The following is a 22,835-nucleotide window of genomic DNA, read 5'->3' on the forward strand; positions in this document are numbered from 1 at the left end:
ATATGTTCCTTTCATTGCCTCTTTTAAATGAAAAATTTACAGAAACAGACGTTCAGAATAGGTGATGATATATTGCCTGTCTTTAGCCCAATCTGACACTGAAACCAAAATCTTATGGTTAATTATCTCCCTTTGCAGCTCTTTGTGGTGGTACAGTGAAGAATGCTACTGTGGGCAGAGTGTTGTCCCCTTCACCTCACCCGGGGCCTAATAGCACCCTAGACCGTAGCTGCTCCTGGTCCCTGGAGGCTCCTAGTGGGCAAAGACTGCACCTCCATCTGGAGAGAATGGTCCTGGGACCAACAGACAGGTCAGTGCAATGTTATGTCTTATGCATTTATCTTGGCAATGGTGTCCTTGTAGAGCCAAACATGACCAAGCATTTCTGTTTTTTCAGTTTTTTTTTTCAGACTATCTCTCTTCTATTTTTTGTAACACAGACTAGTCTTGTGGAGTGGTCTAGATGCTGGCTCTGTGGTTCTTTTTGACTCTGGTCAGCGTGGCCCCATCCCATTTGAAGGAGTCATAAGTGAGGGCCCAGCAGTCAGAGTCCAGTTCATAACAGACCAGCCAAACAATCACAACACTGGGTTCAACATCCGCTATGAAGGTAGTTTAAAGGCATAACAAGCAAGATACATTATATGTCCAAATGTTTGTGGACCCAACTTATAATTTGTGCATTCAGTCATCATGCTAAATGCTAAGTGTTGACTAGAGAAGTATAAGGGCATTGGGCTGTGGAGCAGAGGAACAGCATTCTCTGTATAAGTTGGCGTAAAGATAGAGTGATCCAGGAGTAATCATCCAATATAAATACCTAATTTTATTAAGGCATTTGTGACTGAATGGCATTAAATTGTCACATAATAACATATGACACATGCTACATATAACAAATGTTATATGTTCTAGTGTATGTTTTCAAAAAAGGGTGTAAAATCCCTATTAAAGCCCTTAATTCAAAAGAAATGTTGGATGTGCACTCTAAATCTAGTAAAGATACACCTGTGTGTCAAAGACCAAAGCAACTTCCTGTCCCTAGTAACAGCACACAAAACCACAAGTAGCATTGAGGTAGTTGTAATCTAGAGTCACAAACAGTAAATTACTGCTGAATTAATATTAAAGCCAGTAATTTAATGTGTGCTTTTAAAGCAGCTTCTGTGTTTTTCTTTTTAATTATTATTATTTATTAAATGTGATCACCTTTAGTAAAACACATAGATATGCTAGTTTTAAACAAGGTGTTCTTGTACAATGTGTTCTACCTTGTATCAGACACAGCATCACTAAAACATTTTTAAGTGCTAACTTGTGTCAATTCTCCTTGTGCAGCTTTTGAGAAAGGCCACTGTTATGAGCCCTACATTCAGAATGGTAACTTCAGCACCACTGACCCAACGTATGGCGTGGGAGCAGTAGTACAGTTCTCCTGTGACCCTGGACACTCCCTTGAACAGGGTCCCCCTGTCATTGAGTGCATCAACACACGAGACCCCTACTGGAATGACACTGAGCCTCTGTGTAAAGGTATATGCTATGCAGAAATCTGGGTCTTAGTGGGTGTAAACATATTAAATCCAGGCTATAAATCTGCTACCTATTCCTTTGAGAACATTTACCAGATATCTTGCCTTGTTTTTTGTCCGTGGGATTATGCAGCTAACATGCAAATATTTGTGCTTATTTTCTCGTCATGCTGGCAGGTCATTTTCTTCATTCAGGTGTTACTTTATTATAAACTGTATAATGTATATTAAGGCCTATTCAAAAATAATTAAATTGGAAGGCGAAATGTGGAGCCACTCATTGTTATGAACTAATCAATGCTAGGTTAATGGAGCTTTTTTGTGATGCCTTTGCAGCAGAATCTGACTTTTGTTACGTGAAATATAACCTCACTGTGGGGAAGGGGCCAGAGTTGGTAAGGGAGTTATCAGATATAATTGGACTCATCCTTTCTCTAGGCCATGGTCTCTGTCTCACTGAGGATTTGCAGAGAGTTAGATGCACCAGGCAGGTGTGGTGACCAACAGTTGGAGCTTGTTGAAGTAGACAAGATAGCTGCCTTAATGCGACAACAACAGAGTAGAGTATTCAGCTTTCTTGGAGAAAGCTGGATGTTTTTGTGGAGAGGGTTCTGTGTACTGGCTCAGTTGTTTTGCTTGAAGATTTCAATACTCATGTGGGTAGAGACTGGGAATGGAGTGATTAAGAGGAACTTGTCTGATGGGGTCTTGAATGGTAGTGTTATTGGACAACTATATTAGCAATGGTTTGACTATAACCAATGTAAGGTTCTGTTACAATGTTGCTCTTAAGTTCACGGATCACTTTGGGCCAAAGGTCAGTGAGAGAATTTGTGGTTGTGTCATTGTAGGTGTGGTTGTGACCTTATGTTTTTGGACACTCTGGTAAAGAGAAGGGCTGACATGTCAACTGATTACAATCTGGTGGTGAAGGATCAGGGGGCCTGGAAACCTGTCGGACACATTTAGGAGTCCCAGATAGGTATTTGGAGTCTGCCGGTGTAACCAGGCAAAAGACTCTGATATCAGCTTCAAGAGAGCTTTTCATACATTCCAGGGAAGGTAGGGAGCATGGAGTCTAAATGGACCCTGTTAAAGATTTTCATTTTGGAAGTGGCTGTACATAGCTGAGTCCAAACACTTGTCTGTGCCTATAATGGCGGCAACCCAACAACCTGGTGGTGGACAACAACATGGAGGCTGTCAGACAAAGGAAGAAGGCTTTTTGAGCTTGGGTGTTTCTGGTATTTCTAGATTCAGCTGAGGGTTACCAGCAGGCAAAAAGATTCTGGCCTTGGCAGTTGCAGAAGCAACATCTGGGCATTGGAAGACTTCAGAGAGGCAATGCAATGCCATATTATTCAGGCAGGTTGGTGAACCTCTCAACATGCATGAGAATGTCAAAGCTCTAGTCACTAACGTAGGCTGTAAGTTCTGCTATGGTAAGGAAACGAGGTGAAAGAGATTTGCACAGAATGGTTGAATGCCCTGGTTTCTGTTGGGTTGTCTTTTTCTGATATGCTTCTACAAAATAACATGAACCTCTGAGGCAGTTCCTCTGTTGGAATTATACCAAGCAGCGGCGATTGGGAAGAGGCCCTGAGTACATACTCAAGTGACAAGAGATTATATGACCCAGCTGGCCTTGGAACATCTGGTAATCCCCAAGAAAGAGCATAGAAGCAGCTTAGTATAAGAGACAAAGCAATGTGTTGCTAATTTAGAATACATAAACTGCCCGTCTTTTTGGTTTCTTTATTTAGCTCTGTGTGGTGGTGACCTGTCTGGACCAAGTGGGGTCATCCTCTCCCCTAACTGGCCTGAATGGTATGGTGAGGGTGAGGACTGCAGCTGGAGGATTCACGTTGGTGAGGACAAGCGTGTTCTTCTGGATGTACAACTGTAAGTACTCAAAGTCAGTAATTCTGTCTGTGAAACAATTGCTGAGATTCTGTTTTCAAAATGTACAGCTTTGTTACAGCTACTATAGCTTTATAGCCTGTTGAAGTTACCAAGCTGCAGAAATAACAGTCCACCTCTCGGTCACTTGCTTTAATTTTCCTGCAGTCTGAACCTTAGTGACAGCGATATGCTGACCATCTTGGATGGGGATGAGGTCACCACACGCATCCTAGGCCAGTATGTGGGAGGTACCAGCCCATTTAAACTGTCCTCCACCACCCCAGACCTCACCATCACTTTCCATTCTGACCCAGCTGGCTTAGTCTTTGGCAAGGGAGAAGGCTTCATCATCAACTACATGGGTAAGACCACAGTCATAGTCTGTTAGATGTTCTCCATTCTTTGTTTGCCCTATTTCATCTTATTCCTCAATGGTGAAAACCACTAAATAATACAGATACTATCTGGGTGGTGGATCATTCTCAGAGCTGCAGTGACATTGATGTGGTGGTGGTTTGTTAATGTCTGTTGCGCTGGTACAGATGGATCAGACACTGCAGTGCACACTTAACACACCACCTCTGCAGCAGTGTCACTATAAAATGTCACTACTCAAATAATACCTGCGCTGTAGAAATATAAGCAGCTGTGTGTATATAAAAAAATATTTTTAATTTAACCATGCATATCCTGTTTTTTGTTAACTGCGTGTTTTTAAAGTCAAATTGAATATAACCTCTAAACCTCTAAGGTATATGCAGTATGCCAAATTATAAGTGACATTTCTCCAACGGAAGCCACAACTTTTTTGTAATGTGTGACTTTCACAGCCAGCAGTGTTTTGGTATTTGCTTCTAACTCTCATTAAAAGTGTTAGACAGAAAATTAGGCAAAACCTGTTCTTAAGGTAGCTTGAGTGCCATTAAATATATTGCACCCAAAAATGAAGGAACTATCACATAAAATATAATTTTTACCTGTGATTGTTTTTAAAAATAATATGACATAGCATTACACACAGCATTAGGGTTTTTAAATGTTTTTTTTTTTTTTCTGGGAAATGATTGAGGCAATATTAGCTATACAACATGTATACAATCTAGCTCTATAAAAATGTAAATGGTACTCTTTTCTCGCCATGATAAAATATGTATTATGTTAATTATTTTGGTATTGTTTACAATTATTATTTCGTAACAGCTTGTCCAGTTCATGGTCGTGGTGTGTCCCGAGGTTACCAAGAATCAAGGCAGGAACACACCCAGGATGAGGCGGCAGTCTATTACAAGTCATCACACACTCACACTATGGACATGTTTGCAAAGCCAATCCATCTACCAGTATGGGTTTTGGACTGTGGAAGGAAACCACACATGCCTGTAGTGCTGGTCTTAGGAATTATTCCAGCGCTTGCACCGTGTCCATGCAAATAAAGCCTTATATGTGCAATATATGATAATATAATCAATGTGCACTTATTTTAGACACCGTTGTTTCTTCCATATAGCTTTTATAACATCCTAGAAAAGCATAAAATGATATGGGATGCTCTAGAGTTCAAGATGCCCAGTCTCAGGCATCAAATAGAAGGGTATAATCCCCCAAACCTTTGAGCAGGGGAGCAGTAGAACAGTATTTTTCACATAAATATCCCAACAAATTGCAAAAAGATATCCCTGAAAAGAAAAGGCTATTGCCACATTAAATAGAAACAAACTACACATTTATATCTTTAAAGCAAAACTATGACATGGCATTTTTAACTTAAAATTACAGCATTAAAATCATTGTGATTCTTGACAGATCTCTAATAGAGTAAACAGCCTCTGTTGTTGCTTCCCTGGGCCTGGTACTGCAGAAAATGCTCTATGTAACCTTAGTAACCTATGTGTGTGTGATATGTGTATGTTATAAGTATCCCTACTGCAATTCCCAAAATCCTCTAGTGCAGCCTTTGTCAACCGGGGTGTCAACCGCATCAGACTTTTCTGTCAAAAATATTCTGACGTTACTGGCATAAAAATAAAACCGATAGGTACAAAAGTTAAAATGAAAATGTCATACTTTGTCTCTCATGCCCTTTCCCTACCGTGATCAACATATGAGTATGTAAAGTTTGACGTAAATAGTGTGTGTGTGTGTGTGTGTGTATGTGGTCTCTCTCTCTCTCTCATTCTCATTACCAAGCGATGCTTTACGAGAGTTGCGTGAAGCACACAAACTAGCATGGAGTGTTTTGTGAAAAGAACGGCTCTGTAATCAGATAACTGACAAATTGTGTGGCTTCAGATCTAAGCTCACAGTCTGGCACTTATTTGCAGAACAGGATAGGTTTGAGATGTTTCCCTTGTGCAGTGAACTGTCAAACAGCATCTCACTTTCTGAGCTTATCTCTCAGCATCTGTAAATTCTCAACAAAAGATTTAACGAAGGTCTATTTTTAGTGGAGATCTATTTTCAATCTGAGTCATTTGCGCAGTTTGACTGGCTCCTTGACCATTGGAGTTCATGTGAGCTGGAAAGCTCAAAAGACTTGCCATTGCTGGTACAGGAGCAACTGGAAGAGATCAGGGAAGATCACACATTAAAAATCAAATTTCAAGACATGGCTTTGGATAGGTTTGGGATATCTTTGGAGAATGAGCACCCAGTAGTTTCAAGTTATGCCACTGAAATTCTGCAGCCCTAACCTACAACGTATTTGTGTAAGCTGAGCTTTTCGAGTCTAACTTACATCCAGAACAAGTACAGAGAGCGACTGAGAGCTGGGGACCAGGAGCTCCGTGTCTGCCTCTCATCCATTCCTGGCTTAATAGGGCGGTTGTGTGCATCGTTCCAAGTTCAGATTTCCCTTTGATTGTAAGTCACATTTACCCCCTTTCTGTCTTATGAAGTCAATAGTCACTTATGGTGTGTGTAGGCTCTCGGATGCAGAGTGTATGTTTCTAAGTACATTTTAGATTGGGTTGACTTTTACTTACTGGGTTTGCAAAGGCTTGGAAAAGACAGAAGAAAATTAAATCAAATCAAATTTATTTATATAGCGCTTTTCACAACTGATGTTGTCACAAAGCAGCTTCACAGAATTCCAGTAAGACAGAGATTTGACATGAAATGTAAAAAACAAAATGTAAAACCCTCAAGTGAGCAAGCCAGGGGCGACAGTGGCAAGGAAAAACTCCCCCAGTTGAGGAAGAAACCTTGGGAGGAACCAAGGCTCACAAGGGGTGACCCATCCTCCTCTGGTCAAAGTGGAGTAAACAAGGAAGAGGAATATAGTGTGAGAGACCACTGATGAAGGACTCCGTCTCAGGCTAGCAGCTTGTAACACTGCAGCTAGCAGCTGCTAATATCGACTGACTGACCCAATCTCATGCTAGAAGCCTGAATGTTGCTTAACCTTTGTTACACATTTTGTCACTGATGCAAGCAATGTATGGTTTACATAATTCCTATTTCTTCACTAAATAAGTTTCAGTTTCAGTTTTTTGGGTCTGTCAATAATCAGCAATAAATAATTTAAAAAAAAGCCTGCAGAGACAAATTTCCAACATGATACTACTGTAAAATAACTTCAACATCCTCCTCCTTACCTGTTTCTTATTTACGTGTGTTCTATTTTCACCCTGCCTATTTCTTATCTCTTCCTCTCTGTAAACACTCATCTGTGCCCTCATTCTCACACATTCAGTTTTGGTTTTAGTCCCACAGGACACCTACTCGATAACAACTTCATGCACATATTCATGTGCAAATACTCACAGGAAATGAGTCTAAGCTGGGGTACAGAATTGTTTAGCCTTGGGTGATGTTGCATTAAAAAATTAATATAAATACAAATGAAAAGTTAAAAATGATATTACAATATATTTCTTATTAAATAGAAATCCTTTTTTTTTTAATAATTTTATAATTCATATGAGTATATTTGGTCTCACACTTGGTCTGCACCTCGTTGAAGTAATTTGTCATTTAATTGCATGCAGACACATTACATTTCCCTGATTTCAAAGCACCAAGCCCTCACTCAATAAATGCTGTTTAGAAACACACTAGCACCATATCAATAACAAAGCTAATTCTCATTATATTAGGAATAATTTCATACTCCAAATGAAAATATGCAATTAATTGTTGACATAAAATTGGTACATTCCATTTCTGTTGTAGGAATAGCAGGCAGTAATTTATCAGTTTCTCTAGCAGTTCATCTTAAAATCAACCTATACCATATTTCTCTTTACTCAGAGGTTTCTCGTAATGACTCCTGCCCCGACCTGCCCGAGATTCAGAATGGCTGGAAGACCACCTCACACGCAGCGCTGATGCGGGGGGCTCGGATCACATACCAATGTGACCCAGGCTATGATTTGGTAGGAAGAGAGACTTTGACCTGTCAGCTAGACCTGAGCTGGAGCACTCAGCCACCCTTCTGCGAGAAGAGTAAGTCTAGTAATAATGAGTGGGTCTAATTATGGCTGCGACAGTAAAGGGTATGTCAAAGGGCCGTGTTCATTTTACCAACAAAAAAGTAGTAAATATTAATAAATTGTTTAATTTAAAAATAATAATAAATAAATAAATAGCAACTTTTGGAATGTGAATCAAAATGCTTTAGTCCTTGAAAGAAACGGTTTATGCTTGGTTTCACCACATGGGTCATCCATGTTAAAAATTTTAATACAGAATCTGACACATCCTGGTCAGTTGGTGTCAGTATATAGACTGTTGCATAACATGAAGTATCAGTGAAGAAAATGACTGTCTGCTCTTTTAAATCTATATAAAATAAACCATAGTTGTGAGCTGGAGAATCACTAGTTCAATTCCTGGTACAGGCAGGGGTGAAGAAACAACGCTTCCTTCCCCCTTTAATTGATTGCTGAAGTGATCTTGAGCAAGGCGCCTAAGCTTCAACTGGCTGCCTCCCACTGGTGTGTGGGTTCACTGTCCTTAATTATGTGTGAGTGTATGTACTGCCACAGATGGGTGAAATGTGCATGCCAAATGTAGAGTTGCTGCTTTGCAATGTCAATTAAAGCAGGTGTTGCTTCGTATTAGAACCCATCAGAGGGGGCCCTTATTAATTAAACAATTGGACTGTTACTGCTGTTGAATGAGAGAGTTAAAAAAAACATCAAAAATTGATCCTAAATATAGGCATTTATTTATTATTTCTAAATATGCACATTGGTCAAAGAGTGCAATAAAGTAAAAAATACAAAACTATTTTCTGAGAGCATTTAGCATAAGAGGCAAAGCACCACCACATGTCAAGAACAGAAAGGCCAGGTTACAGTTAGCTTAAAGTAAATAAACAGACTGTAGGGTTCATTGACTGCTGGAAATGTGGAGTAGTAAAGAAACAACCTCATCTAAATGGTTTGTAGAGGAACTAGTTCACTTATCTTGGGCCCAGGTCAATCCCCTGAGCATATATTTCCACTTCCCCAAGGCAAAAAGTCCCTGAAACAAATTGGAACATAAAATGGCTGCATTGCAGATCTGGCAGAGCTTGATTAAGGAAAAAGTGCAGTGCCTTGTAATGTCTGAAAGCTGAAAATATTAGCAAGTTAGAAATATTATACATGAAAGATTTCTTTTAAAATGTTTTGCTTATTTAGTTAATTACTAACGTACCAGTGACTCTAATTATTTATCTTCTCTCGGGAGGAATACAGATTTATAATAAGAAAAATAAGAAAAGGAAGAATATGAAGAAAAACATTTTAAATACCCAAGGTCACTGCTCAATCACAGAGGAAAAATATTTAAAATATATATTATATAATAAAAGGATAAGACAGCAACAATTATGAAAAAAATGTATGTGGTTTGAAGAAGCCTGCACATATTTAATTGCCATCTTCAGTGTGTCTCAAAAGAAATCCTGAAATATTTGTGCTATTGAATGGCAATCTATCTCTGATGCATCTTGATTATTTCGCAGTTTATTTTCTACCTTTTTCATAATCGGATCACTGATGAGTGAAGGTATACTGAAAACAGCTGTGGCGATGATACATATGTTTTTTTTTCTGTGTATGTTCCAAAGAGAGTAAAATAGTTCCGTTTAATTTGATTAAGGACAATGCAGTGTATAAAATTAAAATTAAAAAAGTTTATTGTTTGCGATGTGTCTTGTTTTGTGAAAATGTATTTCTTATGACACTTTGCCTCAGTTTTATCTTGTTTGTGTCTATTCTGGCAGTTATGTACTGTACCGACCCAGGGCATGTTGAGCACTCTGTACGAACACTATCTGACCCCAAACTTCTTGTGGGCACCACTATTCAGTACAGCTGCAACGCAGGCTATATACTGCAAGGTGGGGCCACTTTAACCTGCTATGGCAGAGAGCCTGGAACTCCAGTGTGGACTTCTCGCCTGCCCCGCTGTGTCTGTGAGTGTGGAAAGCATGAAGATTTTTTCCTTTATTCTTCATACTTAAAATCACCCCTTCTTCTCAGGTCTAAGTCATGCGTCCTTCCTATCTCTCGCAGTTTCCTTCCCAGCATGTCTCCTGATTTGTCTCTGTTGCCAGTCTCTCCAGTTCCTCTGCCCTCAGGTTTACTTTTCTTTCTCTTTCTATTTTATTTCATCATGCCCTCCCACTGCATTTCAGCGGAAGAGTCTGTGTCTTGTGAGAATCCTGGTCTTCCAGACAACGGCTATCAGATCTTGTCTAAGAGGCTGTACCTGCCTGGAGAGTCTCTGACCTTCATGTGCTACCAAGGCTATGAGCTTATTGGAGAAATTGCCATCAAGTGCATCGTGGGAAATCCCTCATTTTGGAGTGGACCGTTACCCATGTGTAGAGGTAAAGCCAGATGAATACGTTACATTATATGTGCAAAAGTAGTCACACCCGTAACAAACAAATGAGGTGCACTAGGGGCAATTAATCTAAAATTAATCAGTCATCATTCAGAACTTCTAATCTACATAATTTTGTCTATACAGATTATATTGATTATTGTTTATTCTGTTATGTCCACACTGTGTGTTCATGTACTGTCCCTTTAAAACCATATCTGCCACATGGAAGCAACCTAAACGCAGAGGCTGAACCAGCGACTTGAGCAGCTCGTACCAAATAAAAACACAGCGTCTGTGGTTTGGAGGTGTTGTGTTTTGACTATAATTAAGGCAACACTGAACAAAAAGACGTCACATGTTTCAGTGGCCAAAGCACAATCACACACCAAATATAAACAGTGCTCAAAAAAAACAACATTAGAAAAAATATCCCAGCGAGCAGATTTACTTTACAAGACTTATCACTGAAGCATGAGGGTCAAAAAAAAAACAAAAAAACAATATAATCGTTCATTAATCGTTATCATGGTAAAATGTACAATTAATCGTGATACCGATTTGTGCTCATATCGCCCCCATTTTGGACACTGTGTTTATCTTGTCCAAATCCTTCCTAGAAGAGTAGAGGCAGTTACTGCAGCAAGCAACCTTTCATTCCATAGCCTCTATTTCGGAAGAAACATTGGATGAACATTGCTTTATTATTACTCTAATACAGATTTCTGTTGTTTTATTTTTCCCCCTTTCGAAGCGAGTCATGAGTGCTCTGGTAACCATGCTTTAGAAGGTAAGTCTCATTCCTGTGATTAATTTGCAATCCATCTTTGCTAGTATTCATTATAGGACCATTTTTCAAACTAATAGATTCAACCGTATCAAACAATTGGCCAAATGATTTTTAATTAGGCACCTTCAAGGGCCAGAGCAGTGTTCCAGCTCAAAGAGGAAGTGCTTTATTTACTCTTTAACCTTTACTAATGTGTATTTTTAATTCCACATTTAATTGTTTTATGTTCCTCTAGTGGCAGAAGCTACAGCAGATTCATCCCTGGATGGAGGAAGCATGGCTCTGGCCATTTTCATATTAGTACTGCTACTGTGTGTCTTACTTGGTGGCACCTATATCTATCTCACAAGGTCAGTCTACTTTATACTGGGATTAATATGGATGCATTGTTAAGTCTTGTAGGTGTATGTTACCAGCTACAGCTGGATGCATTACGTTTACCCATGTCTTTTCTATACTTCTCCCATAGAAACTCAATCATAAGATTATGAACACCTCCTTGTTTTTACACTCGTCGTTCATTCTTTCCCTGCAGGAATACTTTGTTGTTCTACAATTACAAACTGAAGCCCATATGTTGCTCTGCATTGTTTACCCCATTTCACCAATCTATAATTGTCCCCACAAGACCAAGCATGATTTGGGTGGTGGACAATTTTTTTTGCACTGCAGTGTGTGTTGTGCTGTTACACAGCAGCGCTGCTGGAGTTTTTAAACACTGTGTCCACTCTAGTACAGGTGCAAAATCAGACAGTAGTGGATCTGTTGCTGCACAGTTTGTGTCGGTCCTCCTCTAATCCTTCATTAGTGGTCACTCAACGCTGCCCACAGGATGGACTATTCTCAGTACAGCAGTGACAATGAGGGGTTAAACTCCAGCAGCACTACTGTGTCTAATCCACGTTTACCGGCACATATTAACACACCACCAACACCTCAGTGTCACTGCAGTACTGAGAATTACCCACCATGAAAATCATACCTGCCCTGTGGTGTTCCTCATCATTGAAGAACAGGGTTAAAGGGGCTAATAATGTATGCAGAGAAACAGATGGACAACCATTTGTAATTGTAGAACTACAAAGTGCTCCTGTGTGGTCAGTGGAACTAAGAGAATGAACTGAATGTTGAAACCAGGAGGTGGTCATAATGTTATGGCTGATGGGTTTATTTGCGCTTATGTACGATGTATGTAATTTCTGGTGGAACAAAATTTTTAAAATAGTACATTTAAATGTTAAAGAATTAAGAAATATTTTGAATGCAACTTACAGTAACAAGAAAGGTTTCCAAGTAATTTGTGATTATTTCTCTTTATCTGTTCATTGTGACATTTTGACTCCTTGAAAAGGGAGTTTTTATGACTGTTGTTTCTATTTTTTTCCTAAACCAGGTGTCGATATCACTCCAACCTCCGCCTGCCTCTCATGTACCCTCACCCATACAGCCAGATCACTGTTGAGACAGAGTTTGATAACCCTCTTTATGAAACAGGAGGAGTGAGTATAATACAGAACCATTTTACTGGAATTAGACTATTTTCAGATGATTTTGATCATCAGATCAAAAGTAAGGATCATGATATTTAATGGTTAATCCTCATAATTTCTCATAAATTTTCTTGTTTGGTTCTGATATTAGTCCTTTTCTGTATTAGTCCATTAAGCATACAATGTATGAGCTAAAATAGCACAAGGTAACACCTAGCACATTTTTAGTAATGTCTCAGCCTAAGTTGCAATGTAAATAATATTATTTATTTCAAGAACATAAAAGTACGTAAAGATTAAAATGAGTTAAAACTAACATTTTATTTACTACTTTATGACATTATGAAACAGCTTAATCATAAGAGCTAGCTGATATGTAAAATAAATGTTTTGTAACAGAGATGTTGTCATTTCCAATGGCTTACCCATCTAGTTATATTTTATTTCCAAATGTAAATATATGCCTTTAACACTTTACCCCACGCCCTTCCTTTTACTGTGAAAACAAGCCACTGAGCAGCCTGTACCGTAGATAATGGAACATTACGATTTGTAGGATTTAATTAACTGAATGGTAAGTTCTGGATCACAAGTGCCTTTCCAGCTCATCCCAAAATTATTTCAGTAGTATGTCATTACTCCTGAGGAAACATTTTTCATGGATCAGCAGCCCCAAATAGGGCAGAAGTAGCAGAATTAAAAAGTACAATCACAAATCCTCTCAAGGATTGCATTTCAACTGCCTGGTTTCTCTAATCATCTGAAAGCAGCCTTAGAGAGGTCTGAAAAGTTCATGTAAAATTCTGGGTAGTATTTTCTGGACCTGAGCTTGCCACTATATATTTGTGTATGGTACAGCTTAGGCTCATTTGCATCTTTTCTATGGATATCTGTGTATACACCAGTGTCAGCAACGTGTAATATTTATTAGTGGATGTTAAAATGCTATCTGTACACAAAGTAATTCCCAAGGCCTGTGATTCTTAGTTTATTTTCCTTGTCTTGTTTTTCTTGTATTTCTGTAGGACACAAGAGAGTATGAAGTGTCAATATGAGGAGAGCTGTTACTGCGGATGGATTCAGATTCTCAGATGCAGTCCCTACATTACTCCAGCCCTGAGAGGAAGTGATGTAAATAGCTCCTGACTATCCACTGCTGACCCACCTCCCCAACCTCCCAAATCTGCAACATAATCAGGATCGAAAACAAAAGAGCAACAGAGGAAGAGAGAGAGAGAGAGAGATAAATGGTATAGGGAAGGGAGGTGGTGAGAGGATGGCTGTGAAACAGGGGTTGGAGAGGAGGTGAATCATGGAACAAGTGACTGTGGTTTTACCATGTGATTTGAACATTATGCACTTAGGGCAGGAGGTTCTTGTTTAACAAAATCTGTGTGTGCACGTGATGTGTGTGTGTGTGTGTGTGTACGTACATGTATGTAATGAAGTGCAGTACTGTGCAAAATTCTGAGATCATTCATTTTATTACTTTTCAGTCAAACTCTGAATTAAATACCAGTTACTCTTTTTAGAAGAGTATTTGGTGAAAAACGTTTAAAACATAGAATATGGGCTTCCAAATATTTTAATAGAAATGTATTGTCATTGTACATCAATGCATATAACCTATCTGGGGCACTGAGTGTAAATACACACAGCACCCGGGGAGTATTTGAGGGTAAGGTGCAAAGCGCACCTCAACTGTGGTTTAAGGTTGAAAACTGTATTTTCCCTTCACTCACCCACCCCCAATTTTCCTTCCTGTCAAGAGGACCACAAACCTTCTAGTCTTTAAGTACAACTCTACTCATGTTTTAGATCTGAGAAAACTCATAGGTTTCAAAGAAAGCAAGGTGTTTTAATAAAAGCAAAATATGGACTTACTAAATACTAGAATGCTAATATTTTCTATAAAACTTGTTTTCTATTTTTTCCCCTGTCAAATATTAATGTCTGATTTGACTGGAAATAATGTAAATGAGGGAGCCTCTGACACAGTACTGTAGAATTTTTATGGCTTCAGAAGTATGTAGAAGAATGCGAGAAAACTGTGAAAATACACATTGTTAGCATATGTCAGTAATACAGCATAGACAAGGATCTAACGCTGGAGTAAATGCTGTTCTCTGTTCATGTGCACACTCAGAGGTGTGTGTGTGTTTGTGTGTATGAGGAGGGTTGTGTGTGTGTGTGTGTGTGTGTGTGTGTGTGTGTCTGTGTCTGTGTCTGTGGCCTGACTTCCTGCCTGCTGTCATTTTTAAAGCTTTGTACTCAAACCGGTTTGTAGTGCAGGTTTTAAGGTAGTATTTTCCCATGCAAGTGACGTCATACAACAGCAGAGAAAAATGTATTTATTTTGTGTATATGTGAAAGGTTTTTTCTGATGATTTAATGTAAATTTGCTTTTGGAATTAAAGAGGACAATTTCCTTGGAGAGGTGTTGAAAATAAAAATGATGGTAGAGTCTTTCGTAACAAGATTGAGTTTATGAAGAGTGGTGTTGGCTTTTTTTTTTTTTTAAATACTAATTGTCAGCTTGTCAGACTGATAACGAAAGCTTTTTTCCCTAATGCTGTCATGCAGAGTGACTGCCTGCAGAAACACAAATGAAATGTGGCTCTTTTCCAACCCACACCTACCCGCCCACTTCCTGAGGCTGTTTGTACTTATCTGAGTCGGTTTTATATCTCGAAAAACATTTCCCCAGTACATCCGTGCTTTTTGCATCTATTGGAAAGCAACATGAAAAGCAAATACAATTGGCTGAGCATGGAGTGCTACGAAGACCAAGAACGTGGTTATAGCTGTTAGCACACACTGGCAGGTTTCTGCTTTGAGTAAGTTTCTCATCTCTTTGCATCTTTAAAAACCAGTGGTTGTAAATAGCTTCTCTTTGTTGTTTTGTGGTGTCATAACACACACGAGCACAGTATGAAACCCAGTTCTCAGATTGGCCATTTTATCTTTTATCAGAAATACAGATTAAAACGCAGATTAAGCAGGTTCAGGAAGTCTTGTAACCGATCAGTTCAAACAAAAACAAAAAAAAAGAAAAAAAAAAGAAAAAGAAAACTGCAATAACATCCTTTTTTAAGAAGGAATGTGGCTCTGCCAAGTCAAGAGCAAATCAGTCACACATTCCGGTGCCAGTTTCAGACTCGCATCGCTGGTTCACATTTATAATTTATGAGTTAAATGGGTAGTTTGCCCACAGTTCACATTGTTTGAGCTCTGTGCGTATTCAATGTCTTCTTCCCAGCTGAATTAACCAGCATGTGTAAACATCTTCAAAAATTGTCACCTTCAAATATTTCTTAAGGGAAAAATTCACGAGTTCATAACATAACATTCATCTTAACTCCAGTAGCATTAAACAGGAAGTAACATTAGTTCCCACTTTTTGATGCATTGTTTTGCTTTTCTCTTATGTAGAGTCACTTGTGTTATCATTTAAAATTTGGAAGCAGTATTTGTGAATAATGAGGTGGTTAGATTGCTGTAGATATGCAAAATGATTCTAATATGCTGCTAGAACTACATCTTCACTGCTGTCTGGAGTGATTTATGCCCCTCTAGCCGACACTTGGTATTGGGTATGGTGACCTTAAGCCAGAGGTATTCAACATTTTTCCTAGTTTTTGGGAAAAAACACAAAAAAGTTTCTAATGTCACAGTAATTTTGATAATTTATTGTTATAGAAATGAAATAAACAAACTTTACTAAATTAGATTGTGAAAAATAAGAGTATGAAAATAAAAATAATTTGAAAAAATATTGCTTCACAGTCTCACAGTAGCAGTTTGAAGACCTCTACCTAAACACATGTAGTTGCTCCAGAATTTTACTGTATTTAATACTTTTCTGGAAATATTATAAAAGCTGTGCATGAACTAGTATGCAATATCCAAATTAACGTATGTGTCCACAATGGATATACCCTAAAGTTGCTGAATTCACTAAATATTAGAGGTGTGCATATAGTATATATTAACATTGTAATATAGAATTAAAAATATAAGACACAAATATAAATTCTTATGACATGAAAAAAGTAATTAGGTTTTATGGATGACAAGGACATGTTTTGCATTACTTTTAAATCAACGTATGTAATTGTTTTTAAAGATAAGATTCAAGCAAGGTCTAATGTAACAATGTGAAATATGCTCAATTTGTTTCACAGCACTGCTGTTAACCACTCATTCTAATTCAACTCTAACGCAGCTCACAGAAAATTATAATTACTAATACATTGCCTGATATTATTTTTGTATAAATCATATAAATACATGTGCGGGCAAATGTTCCCTCAAAGAAATCTATTTTCAGATTTCCTATTATGTTATTATGGGCAATATTAATCTTTTATTACTAAAACTGCCAGTCCATCACAGTATGACGCATCTGTGATTTGTTTACTTAATATGAAGTTAAAAGTGCTGGGTATACAAACATCTAAGTGTGGTGAGTCCATCATTTTTATCAGACGTAGTATATATGTAGAACAAGCGATTCCAAAGTTTTGAACTGTAGTATGCTTCACAGGCTTTTGATTTCTATGGATCCGGATGAATACAGTGGCCATGTAAGCAAGCAATGCCATGCGGCTGTCAGTTCGAAAAGGAGCCACTCTGCTGCTGTGTGTTTTTGGACTGTATATTACTATGAAGACCCTGCATCAGGTGCTGATGTGCTGGGGCAGACAGTCCCGTGCCCGCAGAGCATCTATCGTGGTTAAGGGCAACAATCAAACTGAGTACCGCTACAACTACCTGTCACCTGTGGTGTTTGTGGGTGGGGTCCCTCGATCTGGGACGACTCTCATGCGTGCAATGCTGGATGCCCACCCACTCATTCGTTGCGGGGAAGAGACACGGGTTATCCCCCGGCTGCTGGGACAGCGGCAGAGCTGGAGGAGGTATAGTGAGGAGCGCGTGAACCTGGAAGACGGAGGGGTCACTCAGGAGATGCTGGACGCTGCCACCACAGCATTCCTCCTGGAGATTATCGCTCGCCATGGGGAACCAGCACCAGTGCTCTGCAATAAAGATCCATTCACTCTGAAGAGTTCTGTCTACCTCTCTAATATATTTCCCAAGTAAGAAGCTAAACTCCTGTATATTACAAGTTAAATAAGTTGCCTTTTTGGCATTTTCAGTGATATTGAGGTATGGGCTCTGGTTTTTCTTTTCCTTCATATAAACAGTGGCCTGTTCATTACTCTCTAATCCTAGTAGAATTACTTATTTCCAAACTACTCCCACAATGTAGTAAAACAATGATACAGTCCAGCTGATCTGTGCCCATAACCATGACCTAAGAACATTTCACTGTTTTCTGTAACCCGGTAGAGTCTGGATTTTTAGAACATGCTTTAAATCTTCATCTTGAGCCAATAAATATATAATCTAATTATCCCCATACTTTTCATGTTCAATTAACCACCATCCACAATAACATTCATAATCAGTCATAGCTCCCATTTTATGTAACTATGCTTTCAGTTCAAAATTCGTCCTCATGCTGAGGGATGGTCGGGCTTCGGTGCACTCCATGATCTCCAGAAAAGTGACCATTGGTGGCTTCGACCTCTCCAGCTACAGGGACTGCCTTTCCAAATGGAGCCATGCAATAGAAGCCATGCTGTTCCAATGCACAGTGGTAGGGCCTAGCCGCTGCCTGGCGGTTCGCTATGAAAATCTTGTCCTGCAGCCACGAACGACCATGGTGAAAGTCCTGAAGTTTCTGGATGTGCCGTGGCATGAGGGCGTGCTTCACCATGAGTTAGCCATTGGGCAGCCTGGAGGAGTCTCCCTATCTCGGTCAGTCACCATTTTACAAAAATTAAGATTATTAAGTATTGACGGACTTGTATGATATGTAAAATCCTTAATTAAAAATTTTTATTTTTAAAAATCTGGAAAAAAAATACTATGTATAGCCATATTCTAGGCATTAAGCATTTATCTGTTGAAAATACACAAAATCAGAATATATGCAAATAAAAGAGTTAAAATATATATTTCTGCATAGTTATATGTTTCCAATATGATTAACAATCAATAGATACAAAGTACACCCCCTAGCTGGGACATTCTGTAAAATAAGAATAATGTTAAAAAAACTGGGGAATCAGTCATTTTTTGATTCACATCAATTTTACTTAACTGACAGTTTCTAGTGTTTTCAATGACCAATGTAATTGTAAGGCAGCATGGTGGCACTACAGGTAGTACTGCCACAAAACTTCAGGGTTGTGGGTTCAAATTGTGCCTTGCACCCAATGATTCAATAGGTTCAAGACTCTGAGCAGGATAAATAAGTTATAGAAATTGAGTGAATTAATTAATTTAATTGTATTTTGTAAATATAAACAAATTAAAAATTGATGGCTGCAACACACTCTCAAAACGTTGTGACACAGGTGAGTTTACCACTGTGTCATCTTTCCTTTTAAATACACACTGTAATTATTTATAAACCTAAGATGTTTATGTTTACGTTTTGTAAGTGGAATATTTGCCCATTTGTTTTTAAAGGCTAAGCACCACTTAATAGACCTCCATGAATATTTAACATTATTTTAGTTACTGACATATATAAGTATGAATTAAAATGAAAATAGCAGCTTAATTTGCTTTAAAACTGACAATTTTATTAAATTGACGGAAAAACCTGAGCTCGCTACGGAAATTCTTGAACGCAACCGTGACGTCACTGGTGGACAACAGCTGAACAACGCCGCTGTAAAACACCGTTATGACTGACTGTTATGACAGTATCTAGCTGATAGCTAAATAACCAACATTATTCATGACAATAGCCTAGCAATAAGCTAAACTCAAATATAGAGGTACCGTTATTCTTGTAAATGTGATCGAAGTCGAACTCGAATTCATCCGACACTATAAACCTCCGTAATGCAGCTACGTAGCCGAGTATAATCTGAGCCACCGAGTTTAGCGAGTCAAGCTAACGTTAACTAACACCAACTAAAACAGGCGAAGTGAGTGTCCTTACCCTGTTTACCTCCATGTTACAGAGGCTCTTGAACACCTTTCGTTGGTTTCCTTACATGCCCATATTGTTGGAAACAGATAACGGAGTGAGCGGATGGTCCTTTCCAAAGTGCCCGTTTAAAGTTGACAAATCTAGTCCATTTTCTGGATATTTTGGGATCTTTGGGCCATTTGTGCATAGATGTCCCACTGTACATTGAATGATTGCAGCCAAAAACAACACACGTTTTCGTCATTTTGCATTAAATTAAGTGCAACTTCTAGAGTTGTTGTCCACGTCTACGTCACAGGCAAGACGCCTATTAGAGCTTCCGAACACCGTAGGGGGTGGGGGGTGACCAACTGTTTTTAAACCTTATTCCTTGAATTAGTAAGAAATAACATGTTTTCTGACTATCAATAAACACAGGTTAGGAACTCTAATTCCACTGTATTTATTTGTTTGACACTTTCATACAGCTGGTGCTTAGCCTTTAATACAACCCTTCAGATCCACAAATGTTCGTGCTCATCGTCATCGGATTCTACTCTTCATAAAATGCAATACATTTTCAATAGTAAAAAAAGATCTACAAATATATTTCTCAAGCACTCAAACTGTGTTGGTAAAACCACGCTGTGGTGGCATGTGCAGATTGAAGTCTCATATTTTCTTGGAGAAATAACCAGGTATTTCCCAAAAAAAAGGTATCACTTTAATGGCAGGTAATATATCACTTTTACATTCTATACACCTCCACATCAATAGCACCCTCACACACAAGCACGTCACCAATGCCACTGAGACTGATGCACCCACATACCATGACAGATCTTTGCTTTTGCACCTTTTGCTGATAACAATCTGGATGTTCCCTATAATCTTTGCCACAGAGAAATTGACGTTGGTTTTACCCAAAAACAAGCTGAAATGCTGACTCACCTTACCACTGCAAGCCTTGCCAATGTAAGCTCTGGCCCAGAAAACTCTGAACAGAATATATGTGTACATTTTTCTGGGGTAATAATTTCAGGTTTCATTAATTGATGCGGTATATCATCATCATTATCATCATCATCTTTTCCACTTCCGTTCAGGGTCACGGTTGATGATGCAGTAGATATTAAATGAAAATAATTTAAGCACTAAGCCCACATACCTACTTTTATCACAGTAGCGTGACAGTTTCTCATGCACTGCTCTGCAGAGACACACACAGTCAACAGTGGTTTCTGGCCCTTTCCTATGCACTGAGATTTCTAGGTCTTCTGAATCTTTTATAATATTATGTTTGGTGGTAGACTTTAATTCTTTGCAATGTTGCATTAAGAAGTTTACTTTCTGAACTGTTTGCAAGCTTGGTCACTTTAGACAAAATTATGTCGATTAGAAGTTCTGAATCTCAATTTCGATTAGTTTTCGATTCATTCCACAGCTCTATGTGAGGATAATATCATTAACAGTCTAGCTCTATATAGATGTACGTATAAAATACAGCTTTAAAGAATGCATTTCATTTTATTTCTAAAATGTTTTTGTCTTATGTGACCATTACTGGACACACTGGACCACAAAACATTTTTTCAATTTTGCATAATTTCCATATTCACATTACAGTAAGATATATTTAATTATGGGATGGGATAAGATGGGATGCAGTTTTATAAAATGTTTAGGCTATGTTTTATTAAACAGGAAAATGTGTGTAATTGTGGATGTGTTTTACTCTTTTATTACTCAACTTTCCAGAATAGAGCGTTCCACTGATCAGGTCATCAAACCGGTCAACCTGGAGGCTCTTACTCGCTGGGTAGGTCATATACCAGCAGATGTCTTGGAAGATATGGAGAACATTGCTCCAATGCTTAGCAAGTTGGGCTATGACCCCAGTGCCAACCCCCCAGATTATGGCCAGCCTGATCCTGAAGTAATCAACAATACAGACAAGGTACAATCACAATGTGAATATACTGCAGTGTTTCAGAAATAAATTACACATCTTCCATTCTAAAATCATTGCTTGGTCATTAATGTTCAAATCACCTGGTCTGAATTCACTCTTTTCTCTTGCCTAACATAAATTTTCCAGATATTGAGGGGAGATTTCAAACTTCCAGCAAGTCTGAAAATGCCATCACAAGAGAGTATGTTTTAATTCTGCTCAAATCTGTGCATAATCTTTAATTATATATACACTTGACTTTTTTACGCTTTAATTAAAGCAAATGCTCAATTAAGTATGACCTATTTAAAGTTTCTTCTCCACAAATCTGTCTGCTTTTCAACAGGCGTTTCAAAAACATACCGCGCAAGATGAGAAGACAAGAAACTCACTGCATTCATCTTTGGTATTGGATACAATATGTAGACATATTGTAATTAATGTAATCTCTTCATGTCACCCACATGACACAAGTGACTGAGGAATGAACAGAACACCTTCAACAAGCTGAAGAAGCATGAAACTGACAGAAAATGAAATCCCAGAGAATGTAAAGAGACATAAGACATAGTCATAGCCATGACTCCTGATTGTCTATTGTGGATTGTAAAATGTCAGGCACCTCCACCAGCCATGAAGAAAATAAAAAGGACAAATGAATGGATGAACAACAAATTCTGCCTATGCATTCCCTTGATTAATACTAAAAATTATATTAATGAACATTTCTGAATATTTGCAGCAACTTATTTACTTTGTTTTTGTTTGGTTAAGTTCTCAATAAAAACATAGAATTTTGTAATGTGAATTTTATACTTTGTTTTTTTAACATGGCTGTGACTTTTTAAAAACACACACACAGACACACATAATTTAGCATAACAATTTCTTAATTTAACAACATAAGCACCATATAGCTAATGTCAAATATTCAGGGAAGGAGTGAAAAATATATCTGTTATTTGTAGAGCATTCATAAGCACTGTGTGATTCTAAATTAGGTTTAGGCAAAATCGCAAATATAATGAACACATTATAGTCTATGTAGATAACAGTCTAGTACTCAGCTTCCTATTGCTCTTTACAACAATTAAATACCTGAATCATCCATGATCATATGCAAAATATCAATTTAAGTGTGTGTCATTTTTAAAACAAGTAGCTTTGATATTTATTTGCTTGTTATTAGATTTGTTGTTATGTGGGATCATCTCCCAGCAAGTAGCTAGTCAACATTTTTTTACATCTTTAAAGATTTATTTTTTTGTTAAATAATCTTTTTATTATTATATTAATTTTTTGAATCATGTGAATTGTATATTTTAAAATAACTTTTACATTTAAATTAAATCCTTAAATACAC

At 38.1% G+C, this 22,835-nt stretch overlaps 2 protein-coding genes across 2 annotated transcripts in view; both read left to right on the top strand.

Annotated features, from left to right (window-relative positions):
- LOC136674634 (seizure 6-like protein) overlaps positions 1-15,085 on the top strand; it is a 51,790-nt gene extending 36,705 nt beyond the window's left edge. The window contains exons 6-17 of the mRNA XM_066650733.1: positions 139-310; positions 441-610; positions 1,339-1,533; positions 3,296-3,434; positions 3,600-3,796; positions 7,683-7,877; positions 9,646-9,837; positions 10,060-10,254; positions 11,005-11,040; positions 11,276-11,390; positions 12,434-12,539; positions 13,556-15,085. Coding sequence (XP_066506830.1) covers positions 139-310; positions 441-610; positions 1,339-1,533; positions 3,296-3,434; positions 3,600-3,796; positions 7,683-7,877; positions 9,646-9,837; positions 10,060-10,254; positions 11,005-11,040; positions 11,276-11,390; positions 12,434-12,539; positions 13,556-13,585 — 1,742 coding nt within the window. The 3' untranslated portion in view covers positions 13,586-15,085. The remainder of the gene's footprint in view (positions 1-138; positions 311-440; positions 611-1,338; positions 1,534-3,295; positions 3,435-3,599; positions 3,797-7,682; positions 7,878-9,645; positions 9,838-10,059; positions 10,255-11,004; positions 11,041-11,275; positions 11,391-12,433; positions 12,540-13,555) is intronic.
- A 74-nt stretch (positions 15,086-15,159) lies between these two features.
- tpst2 (tyrosylprotein sulfotransferase 2) lies at positions 15,160-22,700 on the top strand. The gene is made up of 6 exons (XM_066650734.1): positions 15,160-15,367; positions 17,077-17,629; positions 18,036-18,353; positions 21,280-21,478; positions 21,620-21,674; positions 21,819-22,700. The coding sequence occupies exons 2-6, from the start codon at positions 17,133-17,135 to the stop codon at positions 21,845-21,847; spliced, it is 1,098 nt and encodes a 365-aa protein (XP_066506831.1). The 5' UTR covers positions 15,160-15,367; positions 17,077-17,132; the 3' UTR covers positions 21,848-22,700.
- Positions 22,701-22,835: the final 135 nt, after the last annotated feature.

The sequence above is a fragment of the Hoplias malabaricus genome, chromosome 18, assembly GCF_029633855.1.
Source record: "Hoplias malabaricus isolate fHopMal1 chromosome 18, fHopMal1.hap1, whole genome shotgun sequence".
Classification (NCBI taxonomy): domain Eukaryota; kingdom Metazoa; phylum Chordata; class Actinopteri; order Characiformes; family Erythrinidae; genus Hoplias; species Hoplias malabaricus.